At 43.4% G+C, this 19,316-nt stretch overlaps 1 protein-coding gene and 1 long non-coding RNA gene across 4 annotated transcripts in view; one reads left to right on the plus strand and one right to left on the minus strand.

Annotated features, from left to right (window-relative positions):
• The first annotated feature begins 1,030 nt into the window (after positions 1-1,030).
• Positions 1,031-6,325, plus strand: LOC133477865 (uncharacterized). The gene is made up of 4 exons (XR_009788502.1): positions 1,031-1,193; positions 3,814-3,963; positions 4,414-4,476; positions 5,939-6,325. It is a non-coding gene; the product is annotated as an uncharacterized LOC133477865 (long non-coding RNA).
• LOC133477864 (zinc finger protein 469) overlaps positions 6,319-19,316 on the minus strand; it is a 306,446-nt gene continuing 293,448 nt past the window's right edge. For all 3 annotated transcript variants that reach the window (XM_061773135.1, XM_061773134.1, XM_061773136.1), the window contains one exon: positions 6,319-18,772. In XM_061773135.1, the coding sequence (XP_061629119.1) occupies positions 7,397-18,676 (11,280 nt within the window). In that variant the 5' untranslated portion in view covers positions 18,677-18,772 and the 3' untranslated portion in view covers positions 6,319-7,396. The remainder of the gene's footprint in view (positions 18,773-19,316) is intronic.

The following is a 19,316-nucleotide window of genomic DNA, read 5'->3' on the forward strand; positions in this document are numbered from 1 at the left end:
ATCGACCCCTGAGTGCGTGTGCTCACATTTACTGTAGATGCATTTTCCCACATTCTGCTGCATTTTAGTTGGTCTTGATGTGTGGTGTGTATCACCCAGTGGACATCTGTATTTCTCTGTATCTCTCGCTCTCTCTCACACACACACACACACACGCGCGCGTGTGTGTGTGTAATGTGAATCCCTTTAATAGGGCTAATCAATTTTAATCTCACCTGCCACAGTTACCTTACAATGATTAATGTAATCCTAAATGAGCCAAGACGCAGAGAAATGCCTGTGGGAGACAGAAGGGGGGGATGGGGGGGGGGGGGGGGGGTTTGTTGATGGCGTTGTGTGCACGCGCATGCGTATTTGCATTCACATTTGAGCATGTGTGCCTACGTGTTTATTCATGCTTTTGCTGCGGTGCTAACAGGTTTGCCCATTCTTGCTGGAAGGTCACTGCACGGTGTCCTTGGTGACATCTCCTTGTGTGGTAATCAGCGGCGTGGACGGCAGCTCCCATCTCCTCCCAATCACAGAGGCTCCCGCTGTTTGCTTTTCTCTATTTTCATTGTGGCTCATCTAAAAGAATGGGAAACATGAAAGGAGTCTGCCCATTACGATTCACTCTTCATTTACAATCGTGGAGGAGACACAGAGAGGGCAGATAAAAGGAAACTAGATGTGCACAGGCTGCAGGCAGCCACATCTATTAATATAAGCTCTAAGAAAGAGGCCGTCATAGATATATTTCCTTGATGATGACAGGTTCACAAAGCCCACGGGGGATAAAAAGTCCTGCTTTAACACTTGTTACTGAGCTGAGCTTCCATGTGTTGCTTTACAGAGCAGTTACAGGCAAATGGAAGAGAGAATATGAGACTAAGGATTAAAAAAAAAAAAAAAAAAAAGCAGGGGAGAAATGAGAGATAAGAGAATGCTACTACAGGGAGTGGAGAGGGAGTTAGGGGAGAGAGAGCGATGGAGGGAGAGTGAGAGAGAGAGAGAGAGAGAGAGAGGGAGTGCAGATAGCTGGTGGGGAAAACCTCCTCTGTGAAAGGGATGATGTCAGTCTCTGCAGCTGAGCCCGCTCCCCAATTCAATGGGATGACCACATGCAGTTTCTAAGGCAGATGTGAGGGTGCTACACAAACCGTGAAGAGGAAAAAAGAGGAGGGAGGGTCTGCTGAATTAATGAAGAGCTGAAGGTCTGTATGTCACGTTATCATGCATCTCGGAGTTGTGTGCCATTTGTGCCTTTTGTGGTGCGAGTGCTGCTTGGCGCTTGGCGCTTGGCTTTAGTTTCGGTGCCACATTTGTTCCAAGGAGTTACCTTTTTGGAATGTGTCTCAGTCTGTGAGTGTAATGCAGTGTTTATGATTAGTAGGCATGTGGAAGAGGGGTATTCACATTTTGCACATGACGGACACCACAGCTATGCCCTCTGGGATGCCAGCAGGTGACATCCACCGACCTGCCACAACATTATGACTACTTCCACAATATAGTAAAATCCAGTACAAGACATGTACCGTATAAATGATTTGGCATCTCCAAATTTTCAATTTTGATTGACACGGGTATTCATTTCAAAATATTTTCATGATTGTGTCATTGCACTGTGCATCATACGGAGAGCTTTTGCCAATATTTTTAACTCTCATGTTACTAATTGCTCATTGAAAATATTAGACACAGTATGATGCTGTACAATTCGACACCACACCAAACTACAGCATTTGCAAAAGCCAATTTCATAAAGATCTTGGATATCATCACATTGTGCAAGTAGTCATAATGTTGTGGCTTGTTTGTGTCTACATGGTGAGTCATCCCATAACAGAATTGAGAATATACAGTGGGCTGGCTTGTCCGTTACCTCAAAAGGTTTATCAAAGTCACACTCACTAATAGAGGAAGCAAGAAGCCAAACTGGGTTGATGGAAGCGTGCTTGAGGTCACGGTCAACAGGCAGTGACATTGACAAAAATGTGAAGTGAGTCATATTGGACTCACTGTCAATCGTCTTCCCCTTGTGTGTCGTCAAGCTCCGCGCGGCGAGCGGCAGAGGAGAGCAGGTCACGGGCTGACACCTTTCAACGGCAACTGTGCTGGATTTAAACACTCAGGCTGCGGGCATGCCAGTCAACTGCGTGGATTTACACAGAGCCACAGAGGGCTGAGGGTGGCGGCTCAAATTCAATGTTTCGGTCCATCTCCTTTCAGGACAAATGGATTGAGTTCGATGTGATGAGGGAGAGGCAACAGGTGTAATCAATACCGAGTCACTTTCAATGTGCGATAATAGATTGCTCTGTTGAGAAAGATAACGTTGTGTACCTAAAACTGATCTCGACAATTTGACTACATTGCATTACATGCCATTAGGGATTGCAAAACAAGCCTAAAAAAACAGGATCAAATTGTACCTCTTGTCTTATAATGTGACAATGTGGTTTGGTTTTTAGGATTTGTGCACATATGCACATAAATGGCCGCAACAATGCACTCCAGAAAAATCATGATAACACTCAATTTTGGTGAGAGTTAGAGGCATAATTCCTTTTAAATGAATACATTCCAAAAAATACTTTTCTAGAAAGCTTACTAGAAAAAAAAGCCTTTTTTAAATGTCACTAATCAGAATTTAAAGTTGATTTTTTTATGTCAACTAGTTGTAGAATTATTATTATTATTAATTAATTATGAATGATTATGAATGATGAATTATTAATGATTGGTACACTGCAAAAAAAGTTCTTTGAATTTACGCATTTCAAACATGCACTTTGGTTGCACATGATGGAAAATGTGTTAAACTAACATCTTACTGGATTTGATTATTTTCGAAGAGGCAAATATTATGCTAGTTTACTACATTTTAATCATGTGCAACCAAAAATAAGGTTCCACCCCCTCCCCCCCCAGTGTATGTTATTAGATCAACTTAATATGTTTGTGTTGAACAAACAGTAGGTATTATATTTCCATTCTTGGTACTGTAGCAGAGTGATGTTTGGATGGAGCTGCACTCTTGAGCGTACAGTGTGAGCACGGCTAAAATTCTGATTCTGATCTGAAAGGTCGTTAGCAATGACCTTTTTCTCTCTCGCTAGGACCCATTTAGCAGTGTCCCTGACAACACCTTGAACATGTGACCACATCCCACATTTTCTGTATTTCACACGCGTGGCTTCCTAGTGGCCGCTCTATCACCATCCTCTCCTGAAAATTGACCAGCAATGACGCCACTGCGGGCTGCTGGGTTTCACTCTTTGTTGCCTTGGCGGTAAAGTTCCATTAATTGCCGGAATAATCAAACAGGGATAGCTTTTTGCTCTCATTGTCTCACTCTAAAACACAGACTCAAGTAAAGTAACAAGTTGAGTCAATAAAAGATCTTGATCTGTGACTTCCTGCTGGGAAGCACCTAATTAAAGTGTGCTTGACTTTACTTTCATGTCTCCTCTTCCATTTTACGCAACCTCTATTTTTATCCTCTCATTTGTTTAGCAATTCCTTTTCATGCTCCTTGTGCCCTACTTTTGTAAACTACGATGTCTGGTGCTATATGGTCTTAACAGGGAAATGCATGCCTCTTTATGTTGGAGTGGAGGTAAGGTTGTGACTGTTGTCAGGCTACATTGCTTTGATGTCTTGATTCCTGTGTCGTCTTTATTCACGCCAGGGAAATGTGTTTATATTGAATTATTCATGCACTTTCTCACTGTAGAGCGCAGCTTTCACATTTCATTATCCCAATGGAACTTCATTACAATAGAGTCGGCGTGCTCATTCGTCCCTTTCCTTCTTTCCATCCATCTCCAGCTCCCATCACATTCCCAACAGAGGCGACCTGCGCGACCCTCGGCCCGAGTGTCATTACCGCTGACCGCCAGCTCGTCTCTTGCGGCCCTCATCCCGCAACCTCCCTGAGAGACAACGTGCTTTCGCAGCAAGGCATCGAGGAGGTGAGAGGTGAGATGGAAATGGAAGGAAAAGGCAAAATGAGGGATGAAATTGTCAGGAAACAGATGGACAAGGAAGAGAGGAGAGTAGAGAAAAGCAGACAAAAGCGTGTTGCTGAATCGGTAGTAGAAGAAGAAATAGAGGCTGTCAGCAGACAGACGGGAGAGCCGAAGATGAGAAGCGACAGGGAAGGAGCCTCGCCAATGCAGAGAAGAGATGCTATTTCAAGACGATACTTCCTGATAATGTCGCTCCACTTCAAAGTGCAAAGCGTTCCTGTCATGCTCCTGCAAGACTGGGCCTCTGGAGAATTTCCTCATAGATGATATAAAAAAAAAAAAAGGCTTGCCAGCGGGAGTGTGTGTGTGTGTGAGTGCGTATCCTACTTACTTTGTGTGACACACAGTGTCTTGAACCTGAACAAAATATACTGCGCTCTCACTTTCTTCTTGCACACAGCTGCTGGCCAGAGGATGTGGAAGGAGATTGACTGGATGCTGCACCATCACATCAATTGCAGAGGTAACACTGGCATAAATTCAATGTTGGGGAGTAGTTCATGTAATGTGATTATTTAATTTCATTACAAAATGTATGTAATTGTAATCCATTACATTGCTGGCAGAAGATGTATAATAAAATTACAGTTGCTTCTTAAAATTTCCATGATTACAATTTTAGTAACGTTTGAAAAATAGCCATGAAAGTTTCATATCACTTCCTCCTTCTAAATCCGACGCTTGCGATTGGCTCTCTCTGGGCATGTGACATTCTGCCTTAGTCACAAACATGTCATATTTTTCCAAACGACACCTTGTGGTGCAATCTATAGTTTGCCTGAAAAGGTTGTGGATACATAAAGGAAAATTGACTTTTGAACGGTTTCATCTTATTAATGTTTGACATTTTATGGAACATGAACTTATCTGGTTAGTTATATGAACCAATTGTTTAAATTGTGCACATTTGTCATTAGGTCAGCCTGGTATGGTAGGGTGGTTTTCCACATGCTATACACATATAATAATATATTATATATAATGTAATATATTGCAAAAGACAAATTTATACAATATATTTCCATTTCGTCGTGCTTTGTTATCAGTTTATTATTTGTGTAAATATGTGGTAAATTCCAAAATGCGCGATGGTTGTAATTTTTTTTTCTTTTTGTTTTTTTAGAAACATCCAAGTGTCGTGTTGATGCATTCATTCCAAATTAAGAAAAAGTAATGAAAATATAATCAAATGTAGTTATATTATTCTGAGAAAGTAAATGAAATTGTTACATTTTATATAGTGCTGTTTTGTTCAATTGATGTTTACATTTAAAGAGATTTTAGTATCGTCTTGTGTTGGGCATATTGGACGATACACCTACAATTAACATTAACTGTATAAATGCATAATTGATTGTCACACATCCAGTGCGTTATCTTGTAATATTTGGATGGTGTTAAAAACACACTCTCAAATAATTGTACAGTATCTGCCTTGTTTTTTATTTTAGCAACTTTGTGAATATTTCTGTTATATTTGAAAGGCAGCATAAATTCAGAATAGGCTAACATTTTGTTGTTAGTTTTTGAAGAATCCATCCATCCATCCATCCATTGTCAACACCGCTTATCCTGTTCAGGTTCACGAGGTGCTGGAGCCTATCCCAGCCGACTTCGGGCGAAAGGCAGATTACACCCTTTTATATTCATTGACACACTTGTAGTGTGGCTTTGCAGTATCTTTTACTGTAAAAATATGGTTTGAATAAGAGCTCTGCTGACTTGATATTTTACACATAAGCTTATTATGTTATATAGATTCATCAAGTACAATATAGAATGCATTATGTTCCAACCTCACTGATCAATAAAGGAGTTATAGATTGATATTTCTTTACACCTTTTCACTAGATTCTTCTGTTACTCTAAGAGGTTCTTTAACAAAAAACATAATATCAGATTTTACCCCCCCCTTCTTTTCAAAGGCTTCATCGTACTTCAGAGACCGGCTGTCATCTCTGTCTCCACATACAAGCCAGTGTGTACTATGGCTTTTTATTCCTATGTGATGGTGGCAAATACTCATGTAGGAATAGAAGCCACTTTACACGTGGTGTGAGGACAACATGATGTGCGCCTGCTGTAGAAGAACACATGGCTGAATAAATAGGAGCCAATTTACTGTGGTTACGATTTGCGACCATCGTTCTGAGTTGTGCGCAAAAATATGAAGTCACCCATTGATGTGTGTGCATCTGTTTTTGCCTCCTGGCACCAGTGCTGCTTTGTGTTTGACGCACGCCGTGACAGCAGATCTGCTGGGATGACAAAGTGATGTACAACGGGAGAAAAAGAGCCAGGAGGGATCGATACAGATATTTAATAACAACTATAAAATAGGCACTTGGTGATCCACTTTACAGCTTGCACGAGGCACAGACTGCACTTCCCTTTCTTGTCATTCTTTTGCACATTATTAAAATAAAACTTTGACATGAAGCATTACATCAGACAATGACCTACCTACAATATTATACAAAACAAGTTACATACAGTATGAACAAAATAAAGCACCTTTTGTTGTCCAAGTAAATACTCTTCAGTATTAAACAGTTTGGAGTTGCTGACACAGATGATTGTGTGTGTGTGTGTGTGTGAGAGAGAGAGAGTTTGGTATTATCAGTGCATGGGAAGAACTCCGAATACAGGTGGAAGGACGGCGAAGCCCTTGTATGCACCTGAGTTTATACAATGGAATCTTTCCTAATGTAGTCTTGGAGCAGCCTGCAGGTGGAGCCCTTGGAGAGTTTACACAGTATCTCGAATGAACCAGTAAACACACTTTGTGATCAATGTGCTGTATAACTGCTACAGGTCTCATGTTCCCTTCTGAGGACATTGGCATTCACATTACAATCAAACACAACGTAGCACCATGTAACGTTTATACAAAAGGCTAATAGAACGCAGTGCAGTAATGTTACAATAATATATTGGAAGCATTTACAGGGACAATAGTCCAGGTCAACAATTACATCATTTGGTCCTTTCGGAGAAAGACGTACACGGATTAGACCGTGTGAAAGAATGCAAAATGAACATGCATTTCTTAAAAAGATGTATTTGACTGTCTTTTCAAGTATTCTTTTTCTTTTTTATATAGACATCTGAAATATAATCTCTGGAACTGATAATATTAAAAAAAAAAAGCAGAAAAGATTTTTATGAATAACATTTTCATTTTTTGAAAAAAATTCATATTTGGCGTTTGTCCTCACATTTGTGTGATACAAGCACATGTACAAAGAAGACATAAAGTGACTATGTATTTAAGATAGCATTTCACAGAAAAGAGCTGTGCAATCTCATTCACCATAATGAATTAAGTATAAAATCTCAAGAACTGTGAAATGTTTTTCATTCACAGGCCCCTCAATGTCCGCTTAGTTAATAGATTCGGACGTGTCCTTCCTTAAAGGAATCTTAAAGCTTGTGAGTTTCTGGCCAAACAGCTGGCTTAGGAGGTGGTTTTGGGACTCCGCTGTCCTGTAGGAGTGGCTCTCTACTGACCTAACGCCCTGCTTTGGCCTGGATTTGTTTGAGGAATTGTTCATGGGAACAGAAGACACCTTAGAAATGGAGGTGTGCAGGGGCCGTCCCATAGTTCCCTTTTTGCTTTTGTAATCTCCGTGAAGAGGGGCCACAATGTCAGCTTTCTTTGGTGTACAGCTATCCAGCAAACTTCGTTTTAACTGCAACCCCAAGGGTGACGTCTTGCATTTAGATACTATTTTGTTGCTCACAACATCGTCCCGCACTGAAGCTAGAACGGGGTAGTCGTTGGGGCCGTCAAATTTTCTTTGCGTTGAGGGATTCAAACACTTGCTGGGGTGGTACTTCTTTTTGGCCTTCGAGTCCACGCAAAAGTTCTCCTGAGTCGCTGGGATAGAAACTCTCTGCAGGCAGTGTGGGGATTTGACATCCTTTCTCTTCTTCTGTACTCTCTGGGATTCTTTCTCCTCATTTGATGGCGAAGAGGTGGCCGAAGCCTTGGATTGGAGGACGTGCGTTGATTCTGTAGCCTTCATGCCGGGTTTAGCGTTGTCACTTGATCTGACTTTGTCCTTCTGTTCTGCCCCATTAAGTGAAGCTTGTTGTTTACTTGCAGCTCTGTGTGTATCATGCTCGGCCACCACATCAGCTGTTAGCTGTGAATCTGGTGCCTTTGCAGTGACTTGTTGTTCTCTCAGGGTGCTGAATGAGTCTTTACTTGGTGGAAGGGAACCACTTGTTTCTCTGCCACCATAAGCTGAGTCGTCATTCACTTCTGTTGTCTCCTCCCTCACACTCTTTCTCTCTGGTGACCAGAGGGGGTTCTCCACTCTAATGCACACAGACTCGTTCTCCTCTTTCACATCACATGGTTTGGGTGTCGATTCTCTATTGCCTTCTTTGTCGAGATTTGCTGTGGGTGTCCCGTCAATTTCCTCTTCCTTGGGGGCAGCAGACGAGGAGCCCATAGAAATACATTTCTCCAGCTCGACCAGAAGATTAGAGTAATCCTCAGCAATGTCCTCAGTCTTCACATTTGTGCTGTTTGTGTCACTGTGGTAGTCATTAGTGGTGGTCTGTGTAGCGTCATCTAACATGGGCACAGTCATTTTAGGAGTCTCCGAGGCTTGATTTAGGTGCAGCGAGCCCACACTGGCAATGCCACTGTCTGTGCTATTCTCCTGCTGACTGTCGGAGAAAATCCTTCTCTTTTTACTTGCAGGGGAATCACATTCATCTTCATTGCACAAAGACGCTTTGACAGGCCTATGAACACCTCGGAATTTGAAGATTTTGTTTCCCCCTGACAGGTGCTTTTCCATGTGGCGATCAAACTGCTCCTTCTTTGAGAAGGTGTAGTTACAGGTGCTGCAGATGAACGACTTTTTAATCACATGCATGACATCTGCACACAGCTCACATGTGTAGAGGGTTGTGTGCTTGGAATCCAGCTCGTCTGCTTCCTTGTGTGCTATCTTCAGATGCTCTTTGAGGTCCTGGGCCTCTTGATATGAAACAGGACATTTGTGACACAGAAAAATCTTCTCCAAATTGTGCACCACCAGATGTCGCTGAAGTTTGAAGGGCTTAGGGAACCGCTTCCCGCAGTGGTGGCAGTCTCTGGAGGGGTCCTTGCAGTTGGGATGCATCTCCACACTTTTAGGTGCTTCGGTTTTGTGAAGGACTTCAAGTGAGGTCAGTGTATTCTTGCTGCCACGTCCTCCACCACTGCCTTTTGATTTGTGGAGCTTTGGCTCAGCCCCTTCTGGGGGGTTGCCCGCTTCCGAAACGCTGTTCGCAGTAACTGTTTTTTCTTGTTCTTTAGTGGCTTTGTTGGTCTCTCTGTTGGCTTTGCTAGGCCGGTGCTGCATGATGGAGGTGATGAAGTTCTTGACGGCCGTTTCCTGCATGAAACAGCCTGGAATGGTCAACATGGAGCCCTGAGTCTGACCGCGGCGAGCAAACTGAGTGGCATGCTCTCGCAGATGCTCATTGTACATCCACACGTCAGAGATCTCCTTCAAGCACATTCCGCAAGTCCAAATCCCAGTTTTATTTTTTGCGTGCTTCTCCCAAAGATGGTCTCTCAACTGCTCCCTGGAGCTGAACTTGCGTTGGACACACATGTAGCAGGTTGGAGGTGGGGATGGATTGTGGGACAACTTGTGAAAGTTGAGCTCACCAAGCGTGAGAAACCAAGTAAAGCACACCTTGCATTTGTACTGCTTATCTTTAACCTTTATTCCAACTTCTTGTCGCTTTCGGCCTCGCCGCTCCATTACTTTTTTAGACTTTTCATCATCCTTGTTTTCCATGTCACCACTTGCAGTGGGAGGAGCCACTGAGACATCTTTGCTAGACTCAAAGAACTGAATTTCAGGTAGTTGAAAGGTGGTGTTGATGTTTTGAATGTCAATGTGGAGGTTATGAGCACTCTCTGTGACACACTGCTCTACAGCGTAGGCATCACCCTGCTGGGGCAGAGAGCAAGGTGGGGTTGAAGCCTTTCCTCTACTCGTGATCGTCTCAGAGGTCACCATGGAGTCTACACTGAAGTCCTGAGAGCTACCCCACTCAATTGAAGCTTGATCAACACTGCTTTGAAATGGATTTAAAAGGTTGTTGTTTCGTCGGTCCTCTTGATGATTTTGTTCATCATCAGACACTGACTTAACTTCGGGGCCCTTCAGCGCACTGTTATGACACATGTTTAACATGATGGTATCATCAATAGATATAGTCTCATATTCACAGGGGGTTGTTTGGTTGTCACTGAGTGTCTTATCTGTTTGCTTTTCCATGTGAGGGGTTGTAGTGTGTGTTTCTGTTGGAGGTGTGTAGTCCTGAGTGACATCTGAATCAAATGAAAGCTTCTGTCTTTTATTTCTTTTCCCATAAACTCTCGGGCACTTTTTCCTTTTTGCCTCGTCGTCTCTCGGAAACAACTGTGAGAATATGGTGTCGTCGTCAAGTAAGGCCTTCAGATCGGGACTTATGCCGGGAGGAGAGAGGGGAGGCGGAGCCAAACAAGCTATTGCATGTAGCTCATCTGACAAGACGCCATTTAGCTCGCCCTTGACTTCTACTGCCACTTTTCTAAGAATCTCTTGGGCAAGTCTGTCATCTGATTGTTCGTGTTCATCAATCTCAGCACACAGACTCGTTCTGGATGTGTGGTGTTTGTTGGTCATGCTGTCCTCTAGCAATGGATTATTATTTGTACATACTTCCTCTTTCACATCTTCACTCAGGCCTGTGCATAAAATCTTGTCTGAATCTGTGATTCGATTGAATCCTGCACTTTCACTGAGAACATTTGTCTTTTCAGTTGGAGATGGGGATGTATTCTCTGAGCCAGAGTTTGAAGTCACACTGAGAAGTGTTTCCTCTGTTCCAGTTCCATGTCTGTCAGGCTGTTCTTGCTCTAGCAGCGCACTGCTTTTAAACTCGGGAGTTATAGCCTGAAGGAGGTCTGTTTTTAATATATTCAAAAGCTCATCTGAGAAGGGGTCAAGCTTTGAGTTTTCCTTGCTATTTTTGTTCTTCCGAGCTTTGCTGTTGTTTTTCGTTTTGGTTGGCAGTGGAAAATTTTGATTGCCTATTTCATCCTCTGCCACTGCACTTTCCTTGGCTGCCATTTCCTCCATGGTTGACTCATTCGCCGACGCTTTCAATATTAGGGTGGTATTGGTCTCTGTCCTCTCATCTATTTGAGTCTGGGAGGACTGTGCGTAATCTTTATGTTCCTTCTCTCCAGTTTGTGATGCTTCATAAATAAGCGACATCCCCTGATTATCTGATGTTGTGCTTGGTAGGCCAATTGGCTTTTCATTTCTGGCTGCATGTTTCATGGCTTTATGTCTCTTCAAACCTGGCACAGTCCTGAAACACAGGAAGCAGATTTCACAAAGTACTTTGCTCTGCTGCTGGTTGTTCTGGACCTTTTTTGGTGAGGTTTCTTTTTTCAAACTCTGCCCAGGTTCCATTGATGGTCCATTTTCACAGAGGATGAGTGGCTTAGGGGTGATCATGCAACCTGAAATGTCTTTAATGGGAAATAGACGGGGCTCTGCCTCTACTAACGATGATGATTCAAACTTTCTAAGAGGCATTTTGATTGAGTCACTGGGATCGGGCCTAACCTCCACATCCTCATTACCAGCTGAGGAATCTGTGCTTGGGATTTCAGCTGCAAGACCCAAACATATGTCTTGTATGAACAGTGGTTCATTTAATGAACTTATTTTATTTGCCCCTCCTGTGTTTGGCGTCAATGTTGTGTCAGTGACTGGTTTGTTAAAAATCAATGTCGGAGTAAAGCATTGCTCACCATCGTCGCTGTGACCTGGTTTTATTTCATGATTGTCATCCAATTTGCTTGCTGGTGAGATTGGTATGTAGTCATATTGAGTCAGTTGCGGAGGCTCATCTAAGTTGTTTTTGTAATTCAGAGGACTGAGCTCTAAATCATGTGAAGGATAGCTTTTGTCGAAGCTTTTTGATTGTTCAACTCTGCTGCACAGAGCAGCTGGAGAATTTATGTTGGTGTTAGAATTAGGGAGTTCCAGGTGCGGTGGGCTAGTTGAAGAATAGTCCATCTCTTCTGTTGTCTTGATGGCTACCTCCGTGTTGTATTCAGGATTGGCACCAGGTAATCTTGTTCTTTGAATTTGGATTGGGTCAACAGAGTCATTATATTGACTATCTTCTTGTATGGCCATTTCTTCCTGTTGTGCTAAAATAGGGCTGACTGGTGAGGAGGTGGGTAGAAAGGTACAATGATCTCCCTCTATTCCCTCTCTGCATGGTGAGTTCAGGTGGCTTGCCATGAAGTCCACAGGTAGATCTTCTCTAATGTTGTGAACATCTAAAAGGTCTTCTTTTTTATGAATTGCATTAAATGATAGGCTGGATTCACTTTTCAATGAGTCATTATGCTGAAGAGCTTTGCAGGGATAACTTTTAGCATCCGTATTATTGAGACTTTCCCTCTGGCTAAGGACCAACAGACTGTTCTGTCCTATTGATTGGATGTCATGGAATGTTACGCTGTTCTGGGTACCTTCTGTGTTGCTTTCCACCACAATTGGGCTGCAGGGCTTATCTGTGGTGACAATGTCTACTAATAACTCAGAATTTGGGATAACATTGTGAATCTTAACTAAACAATGTCCGTTCTCAGTGATACTTTCGGGGTGCTCACATTTCAATTTTTCACCATTGGCAATCACATCTTCTGTGGACTTGAGAATGTCTACACTTGATTTAAGGAGAGTTGCTGATGAAGGAATGTTTGCCTCTGGTTCCTGATAACTGTCTGTCAAATGTGGTGGGCTGTCACAATTCGCAGGTAACTCATTCACATTTGTTTCTGTGTTAGAGTCATCACCTTCATGTGAATCCGCCATGCTTAAGCAATGAGAAGATTCAATCAGTGTATTCATCTCAGGTACATTCCCATCTGAAATTAATTCCATCTCGTTTACATAGACTTTGTGGTCAGTTCTGTGAGGGAGAGATGACTTTGACCCTTGAAGAATGAATTCAATATCGTCCTTCTGCTCCTTGATATTTGAAGGTGAAAATATATTCTGCTTCCCAGTAATTGCCTCCTTTTCACTGTGATCCTCTCCCTTAGCTGAATGACACTCACTCTCTTGTTGTGGACTTGTGAGAGAGGTGGCATTTGGCTCCCTGTGTTCTGATATAATGGATTCATTTTTGAATAGCGAGTCAGACATGACCTCAAGACTTTTCATCAGGTTTTCTGTGTATTGTGTCTGTTCTAAGACATCCTCTTTTGTTTCAATAGCAGTGTGTTTTTTGACATTTCTCTCCTCTGGCTTGTGGTCATTATGGAGTTGTGAGCTTGTGATTACTACATCTGAAGCATCACTGTCTTTTTCAGCATAATGCTCAAGGGCCCCCGGCTCACTGTGAATACCACTGTGGGGACTGTGGTGTCCACTCACCAGGTTGAAGTGGAATGGACTTGTCCATGGAAGTTCTGGTTCACTAAAGGGCTCGGAAGGCACTGGAGCATCTACTGTATCATTTTCTGACTCTTCACTCAGCCGTAAAGGTGAGAATTTACTCATTTGCAGCTGCTTTGGGTCCTCTTGGGTGAGTGGAGTTTCCAATTTAGTTGTCTGCAGCTGGTTTTCAAGCTCGTTCACAATTCGCTTTATTTCCAATTCATCCTCAGAGGCACAGCTATTAAGATTTACACTGTAGTCAATTATTTTTTCTGGCAGAGACAAGGCCACATCATTGTAATCTGATTTCTTTTCGTCGGATTTATCAAAATTGCCTTTATACTGAGAGATCTCATCTGGTAGCACTGGGCTTACGATTAGGTTCCAGTCTCTTTGTTCCAGAAAAGGAGAAAACGAGGGCACAAACTCATCTTTTTTGTCCGTTGTGTTCTCTAATGAATGGAAACCCTCTTTCTGAATCGGCATGTCTGAGTAAAGGTCGCTGTCGAATGCTGCTAGGTCGCCAAACATGGATGAAGTGTCAAATGTAAGAGGGGACTTCATGAGCCCCTGATCCTGATCCAGAGTGTAGGGCATGAGGTGGAGTGTGTCTTTTTGTATCAAGGGAGCTTGGCTTTGGTTTGGTGACAGACACACTTCATCCATCAGGGAGGTGCAAAGAGATGCAGGTTTGTGTGTGTCTAGCTCATTGACTAACGCAATAGCCTCCTTCGCCATGCACACACTGTCACTCTGTTTCTCAAACGTAGTGCTGCCTGACACCTCTGCCTGTGTAGAGCGTGGCTTCTGTCTTCTTTTGCCCTTTTTACTCTTGCCAGTATTGGAACCTTTTTCTTTGTTGCTAGTGGGAGAGTGTGAAATAAACTGCAATGGTTTGTTATCTGCACTGCAACACTGGCTCTGTTCTTCTTTGGGGCACAGATTGTCCATGCTTTGTAGTGTGTTTGTGCACAAAGTGACTGTTGGGATATTTTCTTTGCTGTTAGACATAAGCTCTCTTGATTTGTTGCATGTTATTTTTTCAAAGGCTGTAACTGATGAGGATGGCCTTTGGTCAACAATTCCTGCATGTGGAATTGAGGTTGTTGAATTTTCTGTACTATCTTTGTTGTCAAAGAGTTTGGTTTTGTCAGAATTACACCTCTTCAAAGATTTTGTGAACGTCAGTGCTAGTGTGCTGGTCTCGTTGCATGACTTCTGTGGGGAGGGCCTTTCATTGTTTTTCTGGTCCGGAGATTCTTTTTTTTTAATGTCGGCCTTCTTCTCACAGTCTGATTCAATGCGGTCAGTGCTTTTAGGGCTGTTCATGTTGTCGCTTGAAACACTCACCGATGTGCTGAGTTCACTGCTTGTAGAGGACCTACTACCCCTCCTCTTGAGTCTCTGAGGGGAACCATGTTTCTCAGGTGAAAGAGAAATCTCCTCACTTTTCTTCACCTCAAAACACTCGTTTGAGTCACGCCTCCAAGCTGCTTGGTCCCTCTCACTCCGAGCTCTCCATTTGCACTCTTTGGTGTATGTGTATTTACACCGACTACTTTGGTTCAGTCGGCCTTGGCTAGCTATCTTTACTGGCCCACATTCCTCATCTGAGTCTGAAACATAGTCGTACTCTCCGAATGCAGGGTTCTGCACAGTGGGGGTCAGTCTTTCCATCACTAAGGAAAACTGGAGGTTTTTGCTGCCTTTAACATTGAGCTTGTTTTTTTGTTGAACTATTTTATGTATGAGTTCTTTGCTCCAGGTGCCACCCCCGGTGCTTCTCCTCTTGCTCTCTTTCACTGCGGTCCTTGGGGTTGGAGATGTGGAGGTTTGGATGGGCATTGCCGCGCGAAGTGCAGATCTGTCCTGAATGCTTTTGAAAGCACAGTGTTCAGAGAACCTGCTGGATAAGAGAAATCTTGGAGTGCTTGTGCTTTCATCGTCACTTTTGCACAGCTTTCTTGCCTCCTTCAGTTTACTCTCATGCTCCTTCATCTTCTCCCTTGAGGCAGTTTTGGGATTTTTAAGGGAGATCTCTTTCTTTGTGCTTGTTTTTTTCTGATCGCGCTCAAAATTCAGAGGTGTTTTCGCAAGTTTGTCACTGTATATTTTATTTGTCTTAGGGCTGCCAACATTTGAGTCATAAAGAGACTTTTCCTCTGTCAAAGAACTGCTGTTGAGGGCTGCTTGTTTTTCTTTGTTCTCAACTAAAACAGATTCTTTTGTTTTAACACACTGTTTGTTCGAGGTTCCTTTGACAGTGTTGAGGTCATCATCAGCAAATGCATCAATAAAGCTACTGTCTATCTCTGCATTGTCTGACTGATAGCCAAGCCCATTCAGAGCTTCTGTAATTAAGCTGTCTAACTTGGCATCCTCAATTTCCAGTTCAGGGAGAGGAACGGGGAGGTTGCTTGACCCAGAGAACAAGTTGAGTTTCATTGGATCATCCTTGCTGTCAACTTTTGCTTCATTGTCTGACATCAGTTCTCCATTCTTATTAAGGCCCAAAAGAGAAAGATGAAGGTCAGAAGGACATCTTGACATTGAAACATTTGGTGAAGATGACACTGCTTTTGGTGGTTCTGTGTGGAACTTCCTGTTGTCTTCTATCTTTGGCATGTTGGGCTGTGTGCAGTATTGCTTATGTCCTAGAAAAGAAGCAACATTGCTGAAATTCTGATCACACTGCTTACAAGTCAGAAGTACATCTAACTGGTCAAGATTTGCAGTGGTTAATGAGGTGGCGAACAGCTGATGTGCGGAGTAAGGTGGGGGAGGCTGGTGATGCTCCATCCCATAACTGTCCATGTAACCTTTGCTTCCGTTGCTGTGCAGGTAGCCCATCATGTTGTCTTTTTCTCTGTCTGGTAGATAAGGAATGTTTATTTGACCGTCGACATGAAACTGATGGTGACGAGTGTTTAGGTGATCGGTTTTGGACTGGGGCTGGTGATAAAACGGGACAGGGCCTCCTGACTTTGACATCTGACTATCCTCAGAAGTGGTGTTGACTGGGCTGGTGGATGCTGGGGAGAGGGAAGAGCAGGTACTACTGGATGCAGGGGTATGAGCTGGGGAGGGCAAAGGAGAGTCGTAAGGCGAAACCATCATAAGGCCCATGGGTGCAACTTGTAATGGTGAATAGCTGTAGTTCCTGGACGATGATATGGGAATAGTTTGGTTGAGTCCAAAATATAAAGCCTTATTTTTGGATTCACATAGTTGTGCATGACTCATTTCTACTTTGAAAGTCGAGACCTGTTTGACAGCCTCCTGTCTTTGGTTCGAAAAACCTTCGCTATTTTTGCTGCTTTGAAATGAACTGGGGATATTTAGCGAACTATTTTTATGTGATTTATTATCATCCTGCCATTCTGAAGCAGAAACCATGTAGGAAACTTTCTGATTACTTATTTTGCCTTGGTAACTCAATTTGGCTGCTGGCCGGGTTTGTTGCCACTGCATTCTGTTGTCTTTAGATACATTTAGCCTTTTGTCAGGTGCCGAATGGTTCTGAAACTGAAACTTGTCAGTCATGTCACTGTACTGATTTGAGTTTTGGTCCACTGGTAAAATTGGCTTACTAGGCCCCTCCCAGGATTGTGGTAACCCATTTAAAACATTATTATTGCTGTTTTTATCAAATTGCACTGAGCCTGTGTGAACACGATTGACTGCTGAACTGTTTAATGTCTTGCTAAGAAAGTGCATTTGTGTGTGTGGAATATTTCTTGTGTGGTGCACACTTGCTTGTGTTCTTTGGTTGGCAGGTGTGTCATTCAGGTGACAGTTCCTTGTGCTCCCAGGGGTGATGGCAGCATCTTTAACATCGACCTGCCCAAGACCGTTTGCTTTCTCTGGCAGGGCGTTCTTCCCCTGCGCCGGCTGCTGTGAGATAGAAGCGGAGCTATCACTGCTGGTCGAGTCCTCACTCATATTCCTGGGGCCCTGAATGGAGGCTACCACCCCTTGAATAATCTGTGAGTGCTGGGTGTGAGGATAAGAGCTCCTGGGCTCCGGCTGCTGTTCATTACTGAACTTAGTGCAGTTTTGAGCAAGGTTTGGCCCCTCGACAGACACAAAGGAATATGAATTATGAGGCCCATGAACAGAACCAAGGGGGGAGTCTGTAAAGTCTTGGGATTGCGGGTTCTGTTCACAGGGAAAAGAGTCAGAGGTTGACTCTTCCAGAAAACTATATCCATACTGAAATGAGCTAGGCCCAAGGGCATTTGTCTTGTTGTCTGTATGAGCAGTGGATTTTTGCGATGAAGCATAGGTAGCACCATTAAAAGTCCTCTCAGGAGACTGCCACGTGTTAGATGCACTCAGCTGAAAGTCAGTCAAGATCAGCTGACCGCCTGACTGTGCACTGTTGTGCTCCATTGTGGCAGGCTGCTGTTTCTGTGACAGTGGGAGATGTTGGTGGGATGGGGCCCCACTTGAAGATCCCAGTGCCGGTGAGGTATAACTTGGAGAGGTAAGGATCGAGGAAGCCTCTTGGAAACAGCGGCTATAGTTGAGCTCTTCTTGCTGTATCTCAACCTCTCTCTCTGGTATACTGGGAGTTTGGAATCTGTAGCTGCTCGAGACTGGGCCACGGCCAGTGTCCAGTTTTGTTGCTGGTGAAACCTTCTGCTGTGGGTAGGCGATCCCAATGTTGAGGTTGGAGCGAGTGTTTGTAATGCTGAGACTATACAGGTGCTGTGGGTTGCTCCGCTCTGACTTTCCAGACCGCTTGCTCTTCTCTCTGCCGCGCCCCTTTCCACTTGGTGATTGGGGACTTCCTTTCCCACTGGACCAGGTTCTGTCAGTGGCAAACTTTGATCTGTTCTGCAATGATCTGAAGTCAATTTTTCCTGCCTGCTGTGGCCGTATTACAGCCTCACGTTGCTGAGTACTGTTACGCTCCTTTTTTACTTTGTCAAGCTTGGGGCCTCTGCTGCTGGCTCTGGCATCAGTGTCTGCAATTGAAAAGTGCTCCGAAGACTCCTTTGTGGTTTTGTCACTCTGTTGCACCGCTGTCCCCTCATCCTGCAGTTTGGACTCAGCGCCCAGCTCTTTGACAGCATGCATTCGCTGGGTCTCTCCTGCCATGGTGCACAATGAGTGCTTTGAATGTCCGCTTCTCAGATGAGGTGTTTGGGTGACAGAGCCATCGTCTTCTGGATTGCATGAATCAGCAAACATCCACTGGCAGGAAGTGCAATGACAGGGCTGCTTGCTGCAGGCTCATCTCTTTACTTTCATTGTGAACTGACGATCTGGCAGCCTAGCAAATCAGACCTGGAGAAACACAGAAGATAAGATCAGTTAAAAGGCTTAAGCTTTTTTTTAAAATCAAAATACCATATCGAACATTCAACTTGCCAGCAAACCATCACGCATTATTCCTATTCTTTTGTCTATGAACATAAGAAAAGACATGCCTTATTCCAACTTGTAGTAAGAATAATAGAATTGTGAGCAATTAACAAAACCAAGGAACATGTACATTTTGAAATGATTTTCATGAGTAGTGTACCAGCAGAGAGCACTGTTGCATCATGTTACAATGATGCTTCCAAAGCCCCAAATACAGAATCTCCTCACATTGCCAAACTCTGACAAGACTGTAACCCAACCCAAAAGGTCCTAATTATGACAAAACAAAGATAAACTAAATATATTTACATGAAATGTGCTAGTTCTCAGGTAAATCATTCCATCACACACCCACACACACACACACACACACCCACACACACACACACTTTTAAAATGACGAAGCAGACAACAGCAGAGCATGACACAAATACAGTGCAAGTCTCCAAAAAGCTGACATTCAGTC

The sequence above is a fragment of the Phyllopteryx taeniolatus genome, chromosome 5 (genome assembly GCF_024500385.1).
Source record: "Phyllopteryx taeniolatus isolate TA_2022b chromosome 5, UOR_Ptae_1.2, whole genome shotgun sequence".
In the NCBI taxonomy this organism is placed as follows: Eukaryota; Metazoa; Chordata; class Actinopteri; order Syngnathiformes; family Syngnathidae; genus Phyllopteryx; species Phyllopteryx taeniolatus.